The 22,369-nt window shown below is 43.1% G+C and overlaps 1 protein-coding gene across 1 annotated transcript in view; it reads right to left on the bottom strand.

The window, feature by feature from the left end:
- The window catches only part of LOC120062239 (transmembrane anterior posterior transformation protein 1 homolog), a 40,609-nt gene that overhangs the window by 11,242 nt on the left and 6,998 nt on the right, over positions 1-22,369 (bottom strand). The window contains exons 3-8 of the mRNA XM_039012060.1: positions 10,013-10,131; positions 2,685-2,847; positions 1,597-1,732; positions 1,278-1,375; positions 1,109-1,178; positions 440-520 (exon numbers count right to left, since the gene is read on the bottom strand). Coding sequence (XP_038867988.1) covers positions 440-520; positions 1,109-1,178; positions 1,278-1,375; positions 1,597-1,732; positions 2,685-2,847; positions 10,013-10,131 — 667 coding nt within the window. The remainder of the gene's footprint in view (positions 1-439; positions 521-1,108; positions 1,179-1,277; positions 1,376-1,596; positions 1,733-2,684; positions 2,848-10,012; positions 10,132-22,369) is intronic.

Genomic DNA, 22,369 nt, shown 5'->3' on the forward strand with positions numbered 1-22,369 from the left:
GGGCCTCCTGAGAAGCGGTCTAAGGCAGGGCATCGCAGCGCTAGAGACGTCACTACAGACCCGGGTTCGATCACGGGCTGTATCACAACCGGCTGTGATCGGGGGTCCCATAGGGATTAGCCCAGTGTCGTCCGGTTTAGGGGAGGGATTTGGCCGGGGGGGGGGGGCTTTACTTGGTTCATTGCGCTCTAGCGACTCTTTGTGGCGGGCCGGGTGCCTGCACGCTTTCCCAGGTGCACAGTGTTTCCTCCAACACGTCGACCTTCGCCTCCTGAGCCCATCGGGGAGTTGCAGCGATGAGACAAGATCGAAATTGGGGAGAAAACGGGGTAAAATAAAAAATAAAAAAATCTAAAAATCACCCGTTCCTGTGAACATAATAAAATGGATCCAAGAATTCCCTTTGCATGTTTAGCTGTAGTGTGTTTGAAATGGTTACCTGGGCTCCATGAGAACTGCTCCATGTTCCTGAGGCAGACGATGAGAAGGAGGACGTAGCTGGTGAACCGTTCCTTGATATCTAAAATGCAAATACATACATATTCGTTACTACCTAATACTTAGAATCATGTACCAACATCACTATGTAATATCAACAAAAAAGGGCAGCCATTTTTCCCATGTACTTTCAAAGCCACATACATCATTTGGCATAAATATCCCATTCGTTGGGATCCTGTGTGGTTTGGAAGCAAGTGTAACTTGCTAAACAGACTGGATCTTCAAAGACGCAAGCAAATTGCAAGAGGGGGGGGAAATAGGAAATGATTCAAGCTTATTTTCAGGTCCTTGCGTTCCTGCAGAATGACAGCAACAAAGATGAAAACATGCAGCCTGCAGGCACAAAGAGGAAGAGTTCAGGATGCATTTAAATCTATGGCGCATTTCTTTCGTGTTATCAAAGCTGAATAAACAGCTCTGATTGCCGCTGCAAAAGGACGAGAGAGAGAGAAGGCTTAACCCATCGCATAGAAAAAAAAGACTCCGAGCATAGAAAATGTCTAACATGTAGAGCGTTTTGAATCAGAGAAATAGTGTTAGAAATAATGTCCGTAGCACAATTAAAATGTACAGTGTAATGCCCATGGCACAAGTTACAGTAACTTACCACTGTTGGACATCTGAAAGAGGTTGTTCTTCTCAAACTTCTTGAACACACTTCCTTTGATCTCCACAAACTGTACATGCAGGAAATACAGGAACATGTATTTGAGTGTCCGCTACATTTTAGGATTACGTGTGTGTGTGTGTGTGTGTCTGAGTGCGTGCACACTCACGTTGTTGGACATCATGATGGTGAGCAGGGACTTATTGTGGGAGTTGAAAGCCACGTTGAGCGTTGACGCCTGGACCATGATGAGGATGGCATGCAGGACTGAGACAGAGGCTCAGGAAAACACTGAACATGGTGACAATAGCATCGGCTGCAGTAAGGGGTGGGTGTTTGAGTGAGCGTGTGTGGACTCACATTATTGACTTATCAAAAAACAACAACGCTAACTGAAAGGTGCTGTAAGATGATAGAAGTCGAGGTGTTACAAATTCCTACAGTAGAGTTCTTCCTGTGTGCATTTCCTAGTTCTCCATGAAGGATACAGACGTAGAATACAGCCATGATGAAATGGGGGATGACCCCAATGCTGTCTCTCTTCCTCTCTTTGGGCTCTGTGGCCGTCCAGTAGAGAGCGTCAAGGATGTCTTGGCCAAACGACGAGAACAGCCTGTCGGCTACCTAAACAGGGAAGGCAAGTAGTTCAAGTCAAGCATGGGTTAAGGATGTGACTTGCGACGTGTAAGTGATACAACGGGTGATAGACTAAGACAGATTACCAGCGCTTAACTGTATGTCATGCGCTGAATACAACAGGTGTTGTGGGACATCTTTAAGGGACTGATAATGGTGAAATGCTTACTTACATGCACTTAACCAACAGTGCAGTTGAAGAAAGAGAGTTAAGAAAATAATTTACTAGATAAAATAAAGTAAAAATAAACACAGTAGAATTACATAATAATGAGGCTAAATACAGGGGTTACCGGTACCGAGTAAATGTGCGGGGGTACAGGTTAGTCAAGGTAATTTGTACATGTAGGTAGGGGTAAAGTAGACTATGCATAGATGATAAAGAGCGAGTAGCAGCAGTGTAAAAACAAAGGGGGGGGGTGGTCAAGGTAAATAGTCCGGGTGGCCATTTGATTAATTGTTTAGCAGTCTTATGGCTTGGGAGTAGAAGCTGTCAAGGAGCAGTTTGGACCTAGACATGGCGCTCCAGTACCGCTTGTCGTGCGGTAGCAGAGAGAACGGTCTGACTTACGTGACTTGAGTCTATGACAATTTTTTAGTATGGTTTATAAAATCGGCACACCCTTAGTTACCAACAACCGGATGCATGCGGTTCAGGGATACAGCTAATTCAACCTAGCTTCCTTTATCGCTGAAAACAGGATGTGGGAACTCCACTCAGACGTCTTTTTACGCCAGCTACAACAATATTTTCCCTAATAACAACCATTTCAGATGAAACAGGGTATCCGAGGCCCTAATCAAATACTTCAGCCATCAATAATAGATTTTCCTTGACGTAGGCCTACTCACTGACCTAACGCGACTGGACCAGTGAAAGCTAGAGAGTGGAACCATTTGATCACATTCCTACAACAGCTCTAAATCCAACCCATTGTACCTCCAGCATGTTGTAGATGATGTATAGTTTGATGACGGACTGTCCCCGGATCAGGTGGTACATCATGCTGTAGTCCACGTAGTGCATCATGGAGTAGCACAGCACCATTATCAGTCCCTTCAAGATGTCACACACCTGGGCCGGCTGCAGCAGGCGAGAGCCACTGGCAGAACACACACACATACACACACACACACACACACACACACGTTACAAATAGAACCTTGACATACATCTGCATGTACACACACAGCCTAGTCATACATCTGCATGTACTGTATGCATGTACACTACCGGTCAAACGTTTTAGAACACCTACTCATTCAAGGGTTTTTCTTTATTTTTACTATTTTCCACATTGTAGAATAATAGTGAAGACATTGAAACGATGAAATAACACACATGGAATCATGTAGTAACCAAAAAAGTGTTAAATCAAAATACATGTTATATTTGAGATTCTTCAAATAGCCACCATTTGCCTTGATGACAGCTTTGCACACGCTGGGCATTCTCTCAACCAGCTTCACCTGGAATGCCTTTCCAGCAGTCGTGAAGGCGCTCCCACAAATGCTCAGCACTTGTTGGCTGCTTTTCCTTAAGTCTGTGGGACGACTCATCCCAAACCATCTCAATTTGGTTGATGTCGGGAGATTGTGGAGGCCAGGTCATCTGATGCAGCACTCCATCACTCTCCTCCTTGGTAAAATAGCCCTTACCCAGCCTGGAGGTGTGTTGGGTTATTGTCCTGTTGAAAAACAAATGATCATCCCACTAAGCGCAAACCAGATGGGATGGCGTATCACTGCAGAATGCTGTGGATGCCATGCTGGTTAAAATAAATGAAATCAGACAGTGTCACCAGCAGAGCACCCCCACACCATAACACCTCCTCCTCTATGCTTTACGGTGGGAAATACACATGCGGAGATCATCCGTTCAACCACACCACGTCTCACAAAGACACAGGGGATAGAACCAAACATATCCATTTTGGACTCCAGAGCAAAAGACACATTTCCACCGGTCTAATGTTCATTGCTCGTGTTTCTTTGCCCAAGCAAGTCTCTTCTTCTTATTGGTGTCCTTTAGTAGTGGTTTCTTTGCAGCAATTCGACCATGAAGGCCTGATTCACCCAGTCTCCTCTGAACAGTCAATATTGAGATGTGTCTGTTACTTGAACTCTGAAGTATTTATTTGGGCTGCAATTTCTGAGGCTGGTAACTCGAATGAACTTATCCTCTGCAGCAGAGGTAACTCTGGGTCTTTCATTCCTTTGGCGATCCTCATGAGAGCCAGTTTCATCATTGCGCTTGATGGTTTTTGTGACTGAACTTGAAGAAAATGTCAAAGTTCTTAATTTTCTGGATTGACTGACCTTCACATCTTAAAATAATGATGGACTGCCATTTCTCTTGGCTTATTTGAGCTGTTCTTGCCATAATATGGACTTGGTCTTTTACCAAATAGGGCCAGCTTCTGTATACCACCCCTACCTTGTCACAACACAACTGATTGGCTCAAACGCATTCAGAAGGAAAGAAATTCCACAAATTAACTTAAGGCACACATGTTAATTGAAATGCATTCCAGGTGACTACCTCATGAAGCTACAGTTGAAGTCGGAAGTTTACATACACTTAGGTTGGAGTCATTAAAACTTGTTTTTCAACCACTCCACACATTTCTTGTTATCAAACTATAGTCTTGGCAAGTCGGTTAGGACATCTACTTTGTGCATGACACAAGTCATTTTTCCAACAATTGTTTACAGCCAGATTATTTCACTTATAATTCACTGTATCACAATTCCAGTGGGTCAGAAGTTTACATACACTAAGTTGACTGTGCCCTTAAACAGCTTGGAAAATTCCCGAAAATTTTGTCATGGCTTTAGAAGCTTCTGATAGGTTAATTGACATAATTTGAGTAAATTGGAGGTATACCTGTAGATGTATTTCAAGGCCTACCTTCAAACTCAGCCCCTTAATGCATGACATCATGAGAAAATCTAAAGAAATCAGCCAAGACCTCAGAAAAACAATTGTAGACCTACAATAGACCGGGTCCCGTGTGGCTCAGTTGGTAGAGCATGGCGCTTGCAACGCCAGGGTTGTGGGTTCATTCCCCACGGGGGGACCAGGATGAATATGTATGAACTTTCCAATTTGTAAGTCGCTCTGGATAAGAGCGTCTGCTAAATGACTTAAATGTAAATGTACACAAGTCTGGTTCATCCTTGGGAGCAATTTCCAAACGCCTGAAGGTACCACGTTCATCTGTACAAACAATAGTACGCAAGTATAAACACCATGGGACCACGCAGCCGTCATACCGCTCAGGAAGGAGACGTGTTCTGTCTCCTAGACATGAACATACTTTGCTGCGAAAAGTGCAAATCAACCCCAGAACAACAGCAAAAGGACCTTGTGAAGATTCTGGAGGAAACAGGTACAAAAGTATCTATATCCACTGTAAAACGAGTCGTATATCGACATAACCTGAAAGGCCGCTCAGCAAGGAAGAAGCCACTGCTCCAAAACCACCATATAAAGCCAGACTACGGTTTGCAAATGCACATGGGGACAAAGATCATACTTTTTGGAGAAATGTCCTCTGGTCTGATGAAACAAAAAAATAACTGTTTGGCCATAATGACCATTATCATGTTTGGAGGAAAAAGGGGGAGGCTTGCATGCCAAAGAACACCATCCCAACCGTGAAGCACGGGGGTGGCAGCATCATGTTGTGGGGGTGCTTTGCTGCAGGAGGGACTGGTGCACTTCACAAAATAGATGGCATAATGTGGAAGGAAAATTATGTGGATATATTGAAGCAACATCTCAAGACATCAGTCAGGAAGTTAAAACTTGGTCGCAAATGGGTCTTCCAAATGGACAATGACCCCAAGCATACTTCCAAAGTTGTGGCAAAATGGCTTAAGGACAACAAAGTCAAGGTATTGGAGTGGCCATCACAAAGCCCTTACCTCAATCCTATAGAACATTTGTCAGCAGAACTGAAAAAGAGTGTGTGAGCAAGGAGGCCTAAGAACCTCACTCAGTTACACCAGCTCTGTCAGGAGGAATGGGCCGAAATTCACCAAACTTACTGTGGGAAGCTTGTGGAAGGCTACACAAAATGTTCGACCTAAGTTAAACAATTTAAAGGCAATGCTACCAAATACTAATTGAGTGTATGTAAACTTCTGACCCACTGGGAATGTGATGAAAGAAATAAATGCTGAAATAAATCATTTTCTCTACTATAATTCTGACATTTCACATTCTTAAAATAAAGTGGTGGTCCTAACTGACCTAAAACAGGGAATTTTTGTAGGATTAAATGTCAGGAATTGTGAAAGTTTAAATGTACTTGGCTAAGGTGTATGTCAACTTCTGACTTCAAATGTAGTTGAGAGAATGCCAAGAGTGTGCAAAGCTGTCATGAAGGCAAAGGGTGGCTATTTGAAGAATCTCAAATCTAAATTATATTTTGATTTGTTTAAAACTTTTTTGGTTACTACATGATTCTGTATGTGTTATTTCATAGTTATGTCTTCACTATTATTCTACAACGCAGAAAATCGTAAAAATAAAGAAAACCCTTGAATGAGTAGGTGTTCTAAAACTTTTGACAAGTAGTGTACACACACACACACACCCTAGTCATACATGCACACAGCCTAGTCATACATTTGCATGTACACACACAGCCTAGTCACACATCTGCATGTACACACACACAGCCTAGCCACACATCTGCATGTACACACACACACAGCCTAGTCATACATCTGCACGTACTGTATGCACACGTACACACACAGAGCCTAGTCATACATATGTACGCATGTACACACACAATCTAATTACATTAGTGTGCCACAATTTAGTAGGCCTAGTGCTTGTGATCACACTGTTGTGAGATATGACACAGTGAACATTGGGATCTTGGTTGGCTGTTAGCTTCATGCACTATTAGGCTATAAGGTCAATGTCAGGACAGGAGTCATGTGTGCCGTGTCAAAGTGGTTTAATACCCACAGGGGTTGTCAAGGCACCAGTAGAACGACTGTGTCCAGGTCTTTTGAGCATCCGGGACTATTTGTTATTGGCTGATGTTAATGCTGCTCGTTATAAACATTATAAATAGAAACTTTTGTGAACTCGGGGTTGGATGGAACATTGAACACATTCAACCGATGATGAGTTGGGGGGGGGGGGGGGATGAATGAAGTAGCTAACCAAATCTGTTACATTAACACATATGTAATGTAAGCTACACCAATAATAAGTAGGAGAATCGAAAGTTAAATGAGAGCATGCTAGGGGAAGACTGACAAATCCATAGGGCTTTTGAGTCTCTGTTGGGGAGTAGAAGGTCAAGACATGGAGCTAGTTATGTGAAAGGCTACTAAATAGACGGATCTGCCGTAGATCTAAGCTAGTATAACTACTGCATACTAGCACCTTAGTCCTTTGCATGCCCACCACTTTACTACGTATTACTCAAACTAAGGCCGGATTTGAAAATCGATTGCAGACGGTGGATTTCTGGACAGCGCTTTCAAGCGTGTGTTTGATTTGTACAGCAGCCCGTCCCGAATGGATGGAGCTGACTTTGCGATATTCAAGAATCCACTACCTGCAATAGATTGAATAACGGCATAAAACCCCACAAATGAGACTATCCATCAAACACCCTCACCTTGGTGAACTTAAAGACGTTGCCAAAAAAGCTTCCTAAAAGGGAGTGGGAGAAAAAAAAACAACACACCTTTTAAGATTTCTCAATGCCTGCGGTAAGACTTAGAATAACCATTCACAAGGGGATCGGCCGGGGAGGTGCAAAACGTCACAGTAGCTCAGTCTGTCTGTCGGGAGGTTATTTTGGGAAGGTGGCAGTGACGCTGGGGTGAGAGAGAGGGGCTTGAGTTCAGACAGTGCAAATTAGAATGCTTTAAAATCAGGTGTCTGATCTACTTCCCAAATTGTGTGCATTGAAGTATGAAGGGACGCAAACAACATCAGCTTCATAATCTTCATTATCATAAAAGTTATGGCAAGATGGACTTCGATAAATACTGGGGGGGCCTGGAAGATTTCTTTCACTTATTTAATCATTTAGAGATCAGTGATAACCTCAAAAGAGAGGAAGGAAGCAAGCATATGCTATATCATATGCCAATTCATACTGGGGCATAAACAAGAAGAATTCACTGCTGGTGCTCTGGCACCCTCTACTGGCCGCACTCAGACACAGCACTTTGGCACATTCTAGTGGACCTTCACAGAGGAGTGACCAGTGAATGACCCATAACATGACACTGCTTAGGCTATTAAAGTAAAATGCACGATGAGAGAGAGTGTACTCTCTGTCCTGCCAGTGTATGTTAGTGAATGCCAGGCCCTGTGTAACCCTGTTCCCCTGGCACAGGCACCAGCCATCACCATGAATCTGATAGCCCCCTAGCTGACTAACTGCAGCTCAGGCCAACAACAGAGGTGTGTGTGTGTATAAAGGTCAGTCATGCTTCGCTGCCATGCAGACAGACACAAAAGGGCATGCTGCATCATCAAACGGCTCTCACAAAGGCCACAGCCATCAGCGCTGAGCTGTGCTGTGCGAGAGGAACAGTTTTTCAGGACAAAGTACTGGAATACGTGTTATTAGCGGACGTGTGGAGTTTTGGCTAAGCCTCTCTTGGGGCATCTCAGATCTGAAAGATTGAGTGTGCCGGCAGCTGTTCGTCAGTTAAGACATCGTTTTAACTATTGAAATTACAATACATGGTCAAAACACCCCAAAAAAATGACACTCAAAGATATAGGAGTGGACTTGGCAAATAACCTTTGCAATTCATACTCATTTTCTGGATAGAGTGGATAAGGTACATGTTTTCAAGCTAAATGTTTTCAAGCTAAAATGTTTTCAAGCTAAGGAATTCAAAACAGCACATCTTGAACTCTGGAGTGCCATTTGAGGTGTGGTCAAACATATCACTTATCAGTTCATTTTTTGTGGTATGTTTACCTAGAAAATACCTCAGTAAAGCTAGTAGTCAGTCACAGTGCCTGATTTCGGCTTCTGTGTCCGTGTGGGGATTGAGAGAGAGTAAGGGTGCTGAAACTCGAGGCGTAGCGAGCTCAAGCCATCTGTCGACGCAATGCCTTTTACTGAGCATCTGCAGCGCACAGCTATCGCCCATCCACTACCACAGGCAAGCTGCAGGCCTCCATAAAAATAAATCAGCTACTGCTTTCCCTTCAGTTAGGCCTACATACTCTGACATTATGCATACCGTACACACTCTGGAGAGAGATTGTTCAGACAGGAGTCCTCAAGCAAGCAGGGAGAACGGTACATTGTTGGTGTGTTGTAATTTGATGTCAAGCATTTCAACAAGACTGGAGCTTTGATATACCGTGGGAAATCGGTTTGGTAGGCCAGTCTTGAAGAAACCATGTCCACTATGTATATGAGCCCTTCCAGGGAAAGCGTACAGTTTAGTATACGTGTTGTCGTGGCGAGCACAGCCCTGTTTGTGAACACTACTTAATCCAAAATGGCGCCTCGGTGGCTTTAGCATGGAGCATGAAGAACACAGCACAAAGCTGCATATCAGGACAAACAAGATGGAGAAACTCTATTTAATATAAATGATAAAGCTGTGGCAGACGTGAGACTAGCGTACCTGCTCCGATTGCAGTAGGGGCATACGTTTGCCCTGCAGGGAAAGAAGGCAAGGGAAGAAAGTGACCTTGGTACAGACCAGTCACAGGCAAACCGAGTGATTACAATACTTACTGTAAAGTATACATAAACCTAGCTTACGTATGTATCCGTCTTCTGAAGGGCCAAATTCTAACTAGATACACTACATGCAAATCTCACTGATATCAGGGCGTGATTTACATGAAAGTTTGAGTGACACACTCAAAGTTACGATTATGCCCCAAGTGCAATTCACTTGGGGAACTAGGTCTATTTTCTGGGAAAGCTGGGTGATATATTGCCCTATACATGTTTCCCCATTTACCACTCCTGTTGTAAACTTAAATTCCAAGAACATAGTGCAAAGAATGATCTGTCAGAAATAGATATGGTAGTGGTCACAAAACACGGATATTTACAATCGAATCATGCAGTGTTTCTTTGTCAGTGCCAGAGCTGCGTTCAGCAGGGCACCACTTTGCGGCACGTTCAGATAGAAACACATCTGGTAGAACAGACACGCATTTCAGATCCATTCACGGCATTTCTATCTGCAACGTTCAGTACGGAGCACCCAGTGAAACGTGACCCAGAGTGTGTGTGGGCTCACCCGAGGCTGCAGCACGGCAGGGTGAGGAGGTGTAGCAGGGCCAGCAGCACCCGGAGGGGAAGCAGCGTGAACACGTAGAGGAAGGCATCCAGACACAGGAAGAAGCCAAAGATCATCAGCTGTAGGGTAGAACACAACACACACAGGTAAAACATGGCTGCTTGATCCCACCTACAAATAGAGCCAGTGTCTGCGTGCGTGTGTGTGTGTGTGACTACGAAGGCAACGTTTAAGTTTAGAGCGTCAGTGTTCGTGTCTCTCTATCTCTACAGAATGGCATGTTTGTGTTGACAGGGCAAGCCGTATATACAGAGCAAAAATATAAAACGCAACATGCAACAATTTCAAAGAGTTACAGTTCATATATAAAAGGAAATCAGTAAATTTAAATAATTCAATTGGACCCTAATCTAGGGATTTCACATGACTGGGAATACAGATATGCATCTGTTGGTCACAGATACCTTAAAAAAAAAGGTAAGGGTGTGGATCAGAAAACCAGTCGGTATCTGGTGTGACCACCATTTACCTCTTGCAGCACGGCACGTCTCCTTTGCATAAAGTTGATCATGCTGTTGATTGTGGCCTTTGGAATGTTGTCCCATTCTTTTTCAATGGCTGTGCGAAGTTGCTGGATATTGGCAGGAACTGGAACACACTGTCATACGTCGATCCAGAGCATTCCAAACATGCTCAATGGGTGACATGTCTGGTGAGTATGCAGGCCATGGAAGATCTGGGACATTTTCAGCTTCCAGGAATTGAGTACAGATCCTTGCGACATGGGGCCGTGCAATATCACGCTGAAACATGAGGTGGCGGATGAATGGCACGACAATGGGCTTCAGAATCTCGTCAGGGTATCTCTGTGCATTCAAATTGACATAGATAAAAATGCAATTGTGTTCGTTGTGTGTAGCTCATGCCTGCCCATACCATAACCCCACCGCCACTATGGGACACTCTGTTCACAGCGTTGACAACAGCAAAACGCTTGCCCGCACAACGCCATACACGGGGTCTGTCATCTGCCCAGTGCAGTTTAAACCAGGATTCATCTATGAAGAGCACACTTCTCCAACGTGCCAGTGGCCATCGAAGGTGAGAATTTTGCCCACTGAAGTCAGTTACGACGCCGAACTGCAGTCAGGTCAAGACCCTGATGAGGATGACGAGCACGCAGGTCAGCTTCTCTGAGACGCTTTCTGACAGTTCGCGCAGAAATTCTTCAGTTGTGCAAACCCACAAACATCAGCTGTCCAGGTGACAATCCCGCAGGTGAAGAAGCCGGATGTGGAGGTCCTGGGCTGACGTTGTTACACGTGGTCTGCAGTTGTGAGGCCGGTTGGACATACTGCCAAATTCTCTAAAATTATGTTGTAGGCACTTATGGTAGAGAAATGAACATTCAATTTGCTGGCAACAGCTCTGGTGGACAATTCTGCAGTCAGCATTCCAATTGCAAACTCCTTCAAAGCTTGAGGAATCTGTGGCCTTGTGTTGTGTTACAAAACTGCATATTGTCCCCAGCACAAGGTGCACCTGTGTACTGATCATGTTGTTTAACCTGATGAGGACAGAGGGCGCTGTTTTCACTTTGGGGGAAAAACGTGCCCAATTTAAACGGCCTCGTTCTCAATTCTTGCTCGTACAATATGCATATTATTATTACTACTGGATAGAAAACACTCTCTAGTTTCTAAAACCGTTTGAATTATATCTGTGAGTAAAACAGAACTCATTTGGCACAAACTTCCTGACCAGGAAGTGGAAAATCTGAAATCGATGCTCTCTTCTGGGTCCTGCCTATAAATGGGCATGATACCTATTAGTATACATGCACGTCATACACCTTCCCCTGGATGTCAATATGCAGTGAGAGAAGAAATGGAGTGTTTATCTTGGTCTGAGATGGAATACGTCCTCTTGGAATGACGTGTCACCCATTTCATGTTTTCAGGAAGGCGCGAAGTTGGACCTGGATTTGCCTTCTGAATAGCTGTCGTTATAGGCGACTACTATCTCCGGCTTTGATTTTATTTGATACATGTGACAATATCATCGTAAAGTATGTTTTTTCAATATAGTTTTATTAGATTTTTGAAATTTATTCGGGACGTTAGGCGTGTTGCGTTGTGTGCCTTTGTTCAGAAAGGAGAGCTTCGCGCCACTTGGCTAGTGCGCTTGCTAATTCAAGAGGGAAAATGGACGTTCTAAATCCAAACAACGATTGTTCTTGACAAAGGACACCTTGTACAACATTCTGATGGAAGATCAGCAAAAGTAGGACCCATTTTATGATGTTATTTCATATATCTGTCGAACTGTGTACTATTAGTTTTGCGCCCAGGTTTTGGGCACTCGGTCGACATAACGTAAGCCTTATGTGGTAATGAAGTTATTTTTAGAATTCTAACACGGCGATTGCATTAAGAACTAGTGTATCTATCATTTCCTATACAACATGTATTTTTTAGTTATGTTTATGAATAGCTATTTGGTCAGAATATGTGTGTCAGAAAAAGTGTCAGAAAAAAATCTGGACGTTGTGGGACAAAATAGCTACGTTAGCACAATGTATAACCACTGATTTCAGCTCTAAATATGCACATTTTCGAACAAAACATAAGTGTATGTATAACCTGATGTTGTAGGACTGTCATCTGATGAACCTTATCAAGGTTAGTCAAAAATTATATATCTTTTGCTGGTGTGTCACGATCGCTAACTTTTACTGCTGGGAAATGGCTTGTGTTTCTGGCTATTGTGGTAAGCTAATATAACGCTATATTGTGTTTTCGCTGTAAAACACTTAAGAAATCGGAAATATTTGCTGGATTCACAAGATGCTTGTCTTTCATTTGCTGTACACTATGTATTTTTCAGAAATGTTTTATGATGAGTATTTAGGTATTTGACGTTGGTGTCTAATTATTCTGGCTGCTTACGGTGCAATTTCTGATTGTAGCTGCAATGTAAACTATGATTTATATCTGAAATATGCACATTTTTCGAACAAAACATAGATTTATTGAATAACATGTTATAAGACTGTCATCTGATGAAGTTGTTTGTTGGTTAGTTTGGTTGGTTCTTGGTTAGTTAGGTTGGCTTTGTGCATGCTACCTGTGCTGTGAAAAATGTCTTTCCTTTTTTGTATTTGGTGGTGAGCTAACATAAATATACGTGCTGTTTTCGCTGTAAAACATTTTAAAAATCGGACATGTTGGCTGGATTCACAAGATGTGTACCTTTCATTTGCTGTATTGGACTTGTTAATGTGTGAAAGTTAAATATTTCTAAAAAACAGTGGCGTGCCGTGGGCCTGGGGCCTGGGCCTTCAGTGAGGTACTACACAGTCCCACCCGAATTAATCCACCTCATTATGATGCCATGGCTCTAGAAACTATACATTTAGACAGAAACGCAGTATAACCAGGCGTTGCGTCACCTTGAAATTGACAAATTGACATTTTTGGGTAAACAGTGTTTACCCCAAAACATGACACAATCAATGAGTCTTTTCAATATTTCCCTTCACCTTTTCATTGTGCAGCTCCGTTGCCCTGCGCGTTTGTTCTTTGAGCTGTCGATCCACTCCGGTGTCCCCAAAAGTTTTCAAAAGCACCATTGCTTGTTAGTGCCCAGCCGTACTTTGGTGTCTCGTTGCTGCCTTGGTTAGACAACTCAAGTTTGCAAAGCCAGTGTGGCTCCAAACACCAAATCGATCACTTGCAAATAATAGGCATTCCCAGCAGTACAGTTTGCAGTGCTTCTCGGAGCCAAGGAGCCTGTGAGCCATTGACAGCGCTCGTAGTTGAAACTTTGAAAGTGGCGAGCGAACGAAGCACTTTCCCGCCTGTGACAGGCTTTGTGGCGTCGGGCGACCTCTCCTTACAATGTCTAACTTTTCTTGAAAAGTTCGTCTTGAGAATGGCGTTATAATTATATCCTCGACCAAATCGATATCTTCTCCTCCTTCCGCCATTGTGGGTTGAAAAAACAGCTTAGTAGTACGCGAATTAATTCGTTTATCAAATTCAGTTTCCTAGATCTCCATAGGACCTGCCTCTCAATATTGGTAATCCAATCAAAAGACGTGCACGCACTACGCCTGCTAGCTGGCTCCTGTGTAACACTGGAGCCAGCCAGAAGGCGTACAATAGCCAACTCTAAAGCTGATTGGTTGACACTAAATTTTCATTTCCATTCACTATAAGCTACAAGCGCCCGCACTGTTGATTCTGAAGGCCCCTGGCAACACATGATGGCTGAATATGATTGGATAAAAGATCTAACATAAAGACCAGCCCTCAAAATCTCAACCTGGGGCTGGAAGCAGTGCAACCAAGAGGAAAGCTATGAAATGAAGAGTATAACTCTTACTCTGGGGAATAATTTAATACATATTTGTGGGAAAATATATTTAAAAAAAAATTATATTCTGATGATGTTTAGGCCAGCAGAGAAGGCCTTGCAGGCCCTGACGGCCCACCACTGCTAAAAAATATATTTTGAATTTCGCGCTCTGCCTTTTCAGTGGAATGTGGGAGGAGTTCCGCTGGCGGAACGCTGGAGCAGTAAAGGTTAATCATGATCAGGTGGATGGATAATCTTGGCAAAGGCGAAATGCTCACTACAGGGATGTAAACAAATGTATCATCTTTGACCTTCTGTTACTTTCGCACTCATCATTATTCACGATTCATTCAGGATTATATGTAATCACGGTACAGTAGCATCCACATTAATGAAGAAGTGTTTAGAAAAATATATTCTTATTTACAATAAAAGTTACTCCAAAATGACACAATACATTATTTACCTGACAAAATGACTACCGACCCATAGCATTCACATCTGTAGCCATGAAGTGCTTTGAAAGGCAGGTCATGGCTCACATCAACACCATTATCCCAGAAACCCTAGACCCACTCCAATTTGCATACCACCCTAACAGATCCACAGATGATGCAATCTCATTTGCACTCCACACTGCCCTTTCCCACCTGGACAAAAGGAACACATATGTGAGAATGCTATTCATTGACTACAGCTCAGCGTTCAACACCATAGTGCCCTCAAAGCTCATCAATAAGCTAAGGACCCTGGGACTAAACATCTCCCTCTGCAACTGGATCCTGGACGTTGACGGGCCGCCCCCAGGTGGGTAGGTAACAACACATCAGCCACGCTGATCCTCAACATAGGGGCCCCTCAGGGGTGCGTGTTCCGTCCCCTCCTGTACTCCCTGTTCACTCATGACTGCACAGCCAGGCACGACTCCAACACCACAATTAAGTTTGCTGATGACAACAGTGGTAGGCCTGATCACCAACAACGATGAGACAGCCTATAAGGAGGTCAGAGACCTGGCCGTGTGGTGCCAGGACAACCTCTCCCACAACGTGATCAAGACAAAAGAGATGATTGTGGACTACAGGAAAAGGAGTACCGAGCACGCCCCCATTCTCATCAACGGGGCTGTAGTGGGAGCAGGTTGGGAGCTCCTCGCCATCCCCCAAAAAACTATTATTATCTATTCATAGTCACTTTAATAACTCTACTTACATGTACAGTTGAAGTCGGAAGTTTTCATACACTTATGTTGGAGTCATTAAAACTCGTTTTTCAACCACTCCACAAATTTCTTGTTAACAAACTATAGTTTGGGCAAGTTGGTTAGGACATCTACTTTGTGCATGACACAAGTCATTTTTCCAACAATTGTTTACAGACAGATTATTTCAGTTATAATTCACTGTATCACAATTCCAGTGGGTCAGAAGTTTACATACACTAAGTTGACTGTGCCTTTAAAGAGCTTGGAAAATTCCAGAAAACGATGACATGGTTTTAAAAGCTTCTGATAGGCTAATTGACATCATTTGAGTCAATTGGAGGTGTACCTGTGGATGTATTTCAAGGCCTACCTTCAAACTCAGTGCCTCTTTGCTTGACATCATGGGAAAATCAAAAGAAATCAGCCAAGACCTCAGAAAAAAATTGTAAACCTTGACAAGTCTGGTTCATCCTTGGGAGCAATTTCCAAACGCTTGAAGGTACCACGTTCATCTGTACAAACAATAGTACGCAAGTATAAACACCATGGGACCACGCAGGCGTCATACCGCTCAGGAAGGAGACGCATTCTGTCTCCTAGAGATGAACGTACTTTGCTGTGAAAAGTGCAAATCAATCCCAGAACAGCAGCAAAGGACCTTGTGAAGATGCTGGAGGAAACAGGTACAAAAGTTTCAAGATCCACTGTAAAACGAGTCCTATATCGACATAACCTGAAAGGCCGCTCAGCAAGGAAGAAGCCACTGCTCTAAAACCCCCATAGAAAAGCCAGACTATGGTGTGCAACTGCACATGGGGACAAAGATTGTACTTTTTGGAGAAATGTCCTCTGGTCTGATGAAACAAAAATAGAACTGTTTGGCCATAAAGACCATCATGTTTGGAGGAAAAAGGGGGAGCTTGCAAGCCGAAGAACACCATCCCAACCGTGAAGCACGGGGTTGGTAGCATCATGTTGTGGGGGTGCTTTGCAGCAGGAGGGTCTGGTGGACTTCACAAAATAGATGGCATCATGAGGGAGGAAAATGATGTGGATATATTGAAGGAACATCTCAAGACATCAGTCAGGCAGTTAAAGCTTGGTCGCAAATGGGTCTTCCAAATGGACAATGACCCCAAGCATACTTCCAAAGTTGTGGCAAAATGGCTTAAGGACAACAAAGTCAATGTATTAGAGTGGCCATCACAAAGCCCTGCACTCAACCCTATCTCAACCCTATAGAACATTTGTGGGCAGAACTGAAAAAGCGTGTGCGAGCAAGGAGGCCTATAAACCTGACTCAGTTACACCAGCTCTGTCAGGAGGAATGGGCCAAAATTCACCCAACTTATTGTGGGAAGCTTGTGGAAGGCTACCCGAAACTTTTGACCCAAGTTAAACAATTTAAAGGCAATGCTAACAAATACAAACTGAGTGTAAACTTCTGACCCATTGGGAATGTGATGAAAGAAATAAAAGCTGAAATAAATCATTCTATCTACTATTATTCTGACATTTCACATTCTTAAAATAAAGTGGTGACCCTCACTGACCTAAGACAGGGAGTTTTTACGAGGATTAAATGTCAGGAATTGTGAAAAACTGAGTTTAAATGTATTTGGCTAAGGGGTAAGTAAACTTCCGACTTCTTCAACAGTACATATTACCTCAATTACCTCGACTAACCGGTGCCCCCACACATTGAATCTGTACCGGTACCCCCTGTATATAGCCTAGACTCTCTATTGTCATTTTACTGCTGCTCTTTAACTACTTGTTACTTTTACTTCTTATTCATATTTTTTAAACTGCATTGTTGGTTAGGGGTTTGTAAGTACGCATTTCACTGTCTACACCTGTCGTGTTCGGCGCCTGTGACTAATAACATTATTTGATTCTATTGGGAACAAAATAATCTGAAACCCCACCAAAACGAACTGCGAAGGCATCCAACATGTTTGTAGAGTCACAAGCTTGATGTTGTCATTGCTTGCTGGGAATATGAGACTGAATACTAAACCTTTGACTACTTTATTTATACAAATTCAATATGTTTTGTATTACGTTCTCTGAGCAATTGTATTAGTATAAAATAATTTCCCAATTTTTCTTGCATACAATGTAGCTCAGTATTTGAATTATTTATTTTATACTGTCATTATTGCTCATCTTTATCAAGGCCAAGGGTGACAATAATTTCAGACCCCACGGTACCTTCTCAAAAGGCAAATGCCATATCATCTCATGATGAGAGGGAGGGAAGTGCGCGAGCTCCAGTGTGTCCTGCGTTAGCCTCACAAACACCAGCAGTCAGGGGGTTGCAACACTTCCTGTTTCCCACCAGGAAGTAGGTAGTGGCAGTTGGGTTGGCTAACAGAGTCACAAGTCATCCTTTCATTGGCCTGTCACTGGCTGGGGGAACTTCAGCTACTCCAGGCAGAGCTTCTAGAGCCAGAAGGTCACAATGCTCTGTTTACACACATTCCTCAGTTGCCAAAGACTTGGAATGATATAGCTAACCAATGAGGGTTAGAAAGGGACGTAGATTAGGCAAGGTGACGACTGATCTTCACTGACGTTCACTGTCTCAATGTGAATGTCTGTAGGAGCACCCTTGCCCAAGGGCAAAATCGAAAAGGAAAAATTGCAAATGTGATGGTTGAGGTCCATTTGATATCCATATTAACAGTAGTCCCAGAATAGTACCTCAAGGAACATACAAGGGTGGTATCAATGTTTGAGGAGACTGAGATGTAGGCGAGTCAGGCTGCCTCTTTCTGGGATCAGACTCTAGTGCAGAGGTTTATTACTCCCAGATGAGTTTAGGGGAATGTTTGTTTATATTCTCAATGGAATGTGTTACAACATCACCATCTAGTGGTAGTATAGAGACACTAAATCAGCCGTATTACGGCTATGACAGCATACTGAAAAACATTGTGTTGCAATAGGCAATACATCATGCAAGTGACGTGGCAAGTAGCCTTGTAGTTTTGGAATTTTGTAGGTCTACACACTATTCTTTGTAGATCAATACAAATGACCAATTTGTGTCAACTGTATAACAAACGCTATGTGAACATCAATACAAAAATAGAATAACTTACTTTCACTGCTCTTGGAAACACCAGATGCACCAGGACATTATCAAGGGCAACGCTGAACAAACACTGCTGAACTGACCTTTGTGTGTGGTTATACCTCTGGGTCTCTGTTTTGTGTGCGTGTGTGTGTGTGTGTGTGTGTGTGTGTGTATATAGGTGCCTGAGCAACGGAGAAAACAGAAGCAGCTGCATCACCACTTTCAAAATAGGGTAATAGGTAAAAAAAGTGGGGGTGCAAAAACATGTAAACATTGCAAAACATTGCACCCCCACTTTTTTACCAGAATATTACAAAGATCCATTGGGTAATTTGTCGTTTTCATTGATTAATATTGTTTTGAGCTGGTCTGTATTAAAATAGATATGTCCATTTTATATATGATATAATTAATTATATATATAATTATATCAAAAAGATGAATGGTTTTGACCTTGCTTTGCTCCTGCGCACACCGTTTACAGTGCACTTAAAAAGCACTAGTTGCACCACTGAGGTTTAAAATGAAAAAAGCAACTGCAAAATAAAATAGTTTTTCTATTTTGTTGTGCTGTTACATTTGTATCGTTGTTTCATGTCCGAAGGTGTTGGTCCAATGGTGTTGTCACATATAATTTGAGCTGCGTGCACCATGAGCAAATTCATTGTATTATCTCACTTTGCCTGTTAAAACCATTATGAGCACATGCATGTCTGATTAGGCTTTGTTGTAGCGCAGACTGACTCGGAGTAACCTTCCATTGACCTACCTAAGGTTGCACCTTAGCAGAAAACTGCATGTCCGGTAGCGCGTGGGCTGTTAATGAGTAGCTCGCAAGTAGATAGTGAGAAATAATCAGTAGGCCTAATAATTTAACGCCATTCTGCATTTTTGTCATCTATACCCCAACTTAAATAAGTTAAATCACGTTGTTCAAAATGTTTTCATTCAGTTAGAAAAGGAACAGTATACAAGCGCACCATGGCGCTTCACAGTTACAATGTAGCCAAGCTGTGTCTGTATGCGCCTATGAACCAAATGAAAAAGCACAGGATATTTAGATTTCCATAAAACAGCTCTGCTTGCGGGCCCAGTTCCACATGGGGGTAAAATGGGGCTCAGTTGAAACTCGTGCCTCTTCAGTTTTATGCCCCTGAAGTTAAAATGATCGAGTGACAGGTTGGCGCAAAATCGGTATCTCTGCGGCGCTGTACCAGCACCATGGACAGAGCACGCCACGGAGTGCGTGCGAGTTTGTGTGTAGGGGGACTATAGAAAGCCACTGGGTGGTTAGGTACGACTCCTTTGGGTCTCCATAAAAAAAATAAAAAAACTTTGCTCATCTGTGGTGGGCTACGTGAATAACGTGGAAGGCTACGTGAATAACGTGATATGCCTCCGCCTGTAATATTTCATTTATAAAGGACGGGTCAAGTTTACAGTTGAAGGTGCTTCACTCAACTCTGCCTTACGCCCCACCACTACAGAGTTTAGTTAGCTTCTTAGCTAGCAATAAAAGGCATTAGTGTTATTAGCCTATTTAAAAGCTCTAACCAGCTAATCTGCCACTACCAATACTGTTAGGATTTATGTTTATGCACTATATCCCACTACCATATTGTTTGAAGATGAATATTGTTTTGTTACACACACACACACACAAACAATACAGATGTGTGTGTAGGTGTGTAAAGACTGATCAACATAGACGGACAGGCTATACAAGCTGTGGTCAATCTGGAGAGGGGAGGGGTGCATATCTCTAAGCCAACCAGGGAGGGTAGGGCCCTACACAATACCAAATAAGGAACTGTTTGAGTGTAGAATCGACGGGGAGACACAAGACGGAGCTAATCTACGCAACGACCAGATGTGGACAGATGTGAGCACCAAGGGACTGGGACCAGTCCGAGTGCCAGCATAGGCTGAGCAAAGTTTAAGCCGCGCTCAGCCTCTACTGTGATAGGCCAACGGACGGGTTGGAACTAAAGCTGTCATAGTATAAAAACTGTTGTATGAGCACATTCCAGAGTTCTCTGTTCTACTCTGCGCGCTGATACAGTGAACCCGTATATACGAAAATTGCATTTACCATTTATCGCTTGAGTTTAATTAAAATACTTAAAGTATATTCGGTGACTCTGAATCACATTTTGTCCTGATACCAGATTTGAACTGATGCAAATCTCTTTCAATACTTATGTAAATATGGGGTATTGTGTGTAGATTGATGAGGAAAATAACTATATATTTTTTTTATATATCTTTTTTTTCTCCACAATTTAGTGGTATCCAATTGTTAGTAATTACTATCTTGTTTCATCGCTACAACTCCCGTACGGGCTCGGGAGAGACGAAGGTCGAAAGCCATGCGTCCTCCGAAACACAACCCAACCAAGCTGCACTGCTTCTTAAAACAGCGCGCCTCCAACCCGAAAGTCAGCCGCACCAATGTGTCGGAGGAAACACCGTGCACCTGGCTACCTTGGTTAGCGCGCACTGCGCCCGGCCCGCCACAGGAGTCGCTGGTGCGCGATGAGACAAGGATATCCCTACCGGCCAAACCCTCCCTGACCCGGACGACGCTAGGCCAATTGTGCGTCGCCCCACGGACCTCCCGGTCGCGGCCGGCTGCGACAGAGCCTGGGCGCGAACCCAGAGTCTCTGGTGGCACAGCTAGCGCTGCGATGACCACTGCTCCACCCGGGAGGCCCGGAAAATAACTATTTGAGCAATTTTAGAATAGGGGGGGAAATCAAGGGGTCTGAATGATCCAGGTTGGCTAGACTTGAAATACAAAGATTAGCTGGCTACTCACTTGTGCTTGAGACATTGTTTATGAGACCTGTGTTAAATTTCTATAATGCCTGCTACAAGAAGATGGTCATTAATTTGAGGACGTGCATTGTGCATGGTTCTGGTTAAATTTGCTCTTTGCAATGGAGAGTGTGCCAACCTGCCACTTCTTGGTCAAAAGCACTCAATGACCTTGGCATTTGAACTAATAATGTTTATTGTGGTATATACGCAGAATTCAACATAATTCCAATGTAAGAACCCAAATTACGCCCCTGGGTATAGCTGGATATTGGTATGTTTCATCATAGAAATAGAATGTAGGCTTCCTTGGTAGCCTATTGCTTTTCGTGGTTGTAAAAATGGAACTGCACGTATTGGAAACGTGTTAATGGTAGGACGGCATTGCTTAATTGAGTACGTGGTTGGGTTGAACTTGATCCACAGAAGTGTTTTGTGCCATATCACGTGTTGCTGAACTCACTAGCTGCATGATTTTTCTGTTTGATGCGGGCCTATAGGCCTATTTCTTTGGCAAGACAGCTGTGCATGGCTTCAGCTCACTGTAGTAGGCAGTTTTTTTGTTGTCGTTTGCTTTCGCCTTTATTGAGTTTGTTTACTGTTAATGTAACTAGCCTAAATATAGATTGTTTCATGCCTTTGTCGATCTGATATTTTATTTCTAGGCCTATAGGTCGCCCTACTGCTGTTTTGTTCACATTCATTTGTTCGCATTCGCAGTTGCGTCAGTATTCTAAGACAAACTGTAAGTCAGTACTTTTGTTTTGCACGAATAACTAGGCAATTACTTTCTGCATTCAGTTTGAATTATTTTCTTAAGACATCTGTGTGTACAACATCTGCATTCACATAGGCTGTTTGTAATAGGTGAATTACCCTATATACCTTGTAGCCT

The sequence above is a fragment of the Salvelinus namaycush genome, chromosome 17, assembly GCF_016432855.1.
Source record: "Salvelinus namaycush isolate Seneca chromosome 17, SaNama_1.0, whole genome shotgun sequence".
NCBI lineage: Eukaryota > Metazoa > Chordata > Actinopteri > Salmoniformes > Salmonidae > Salvelinus > Salvelinus namaycush.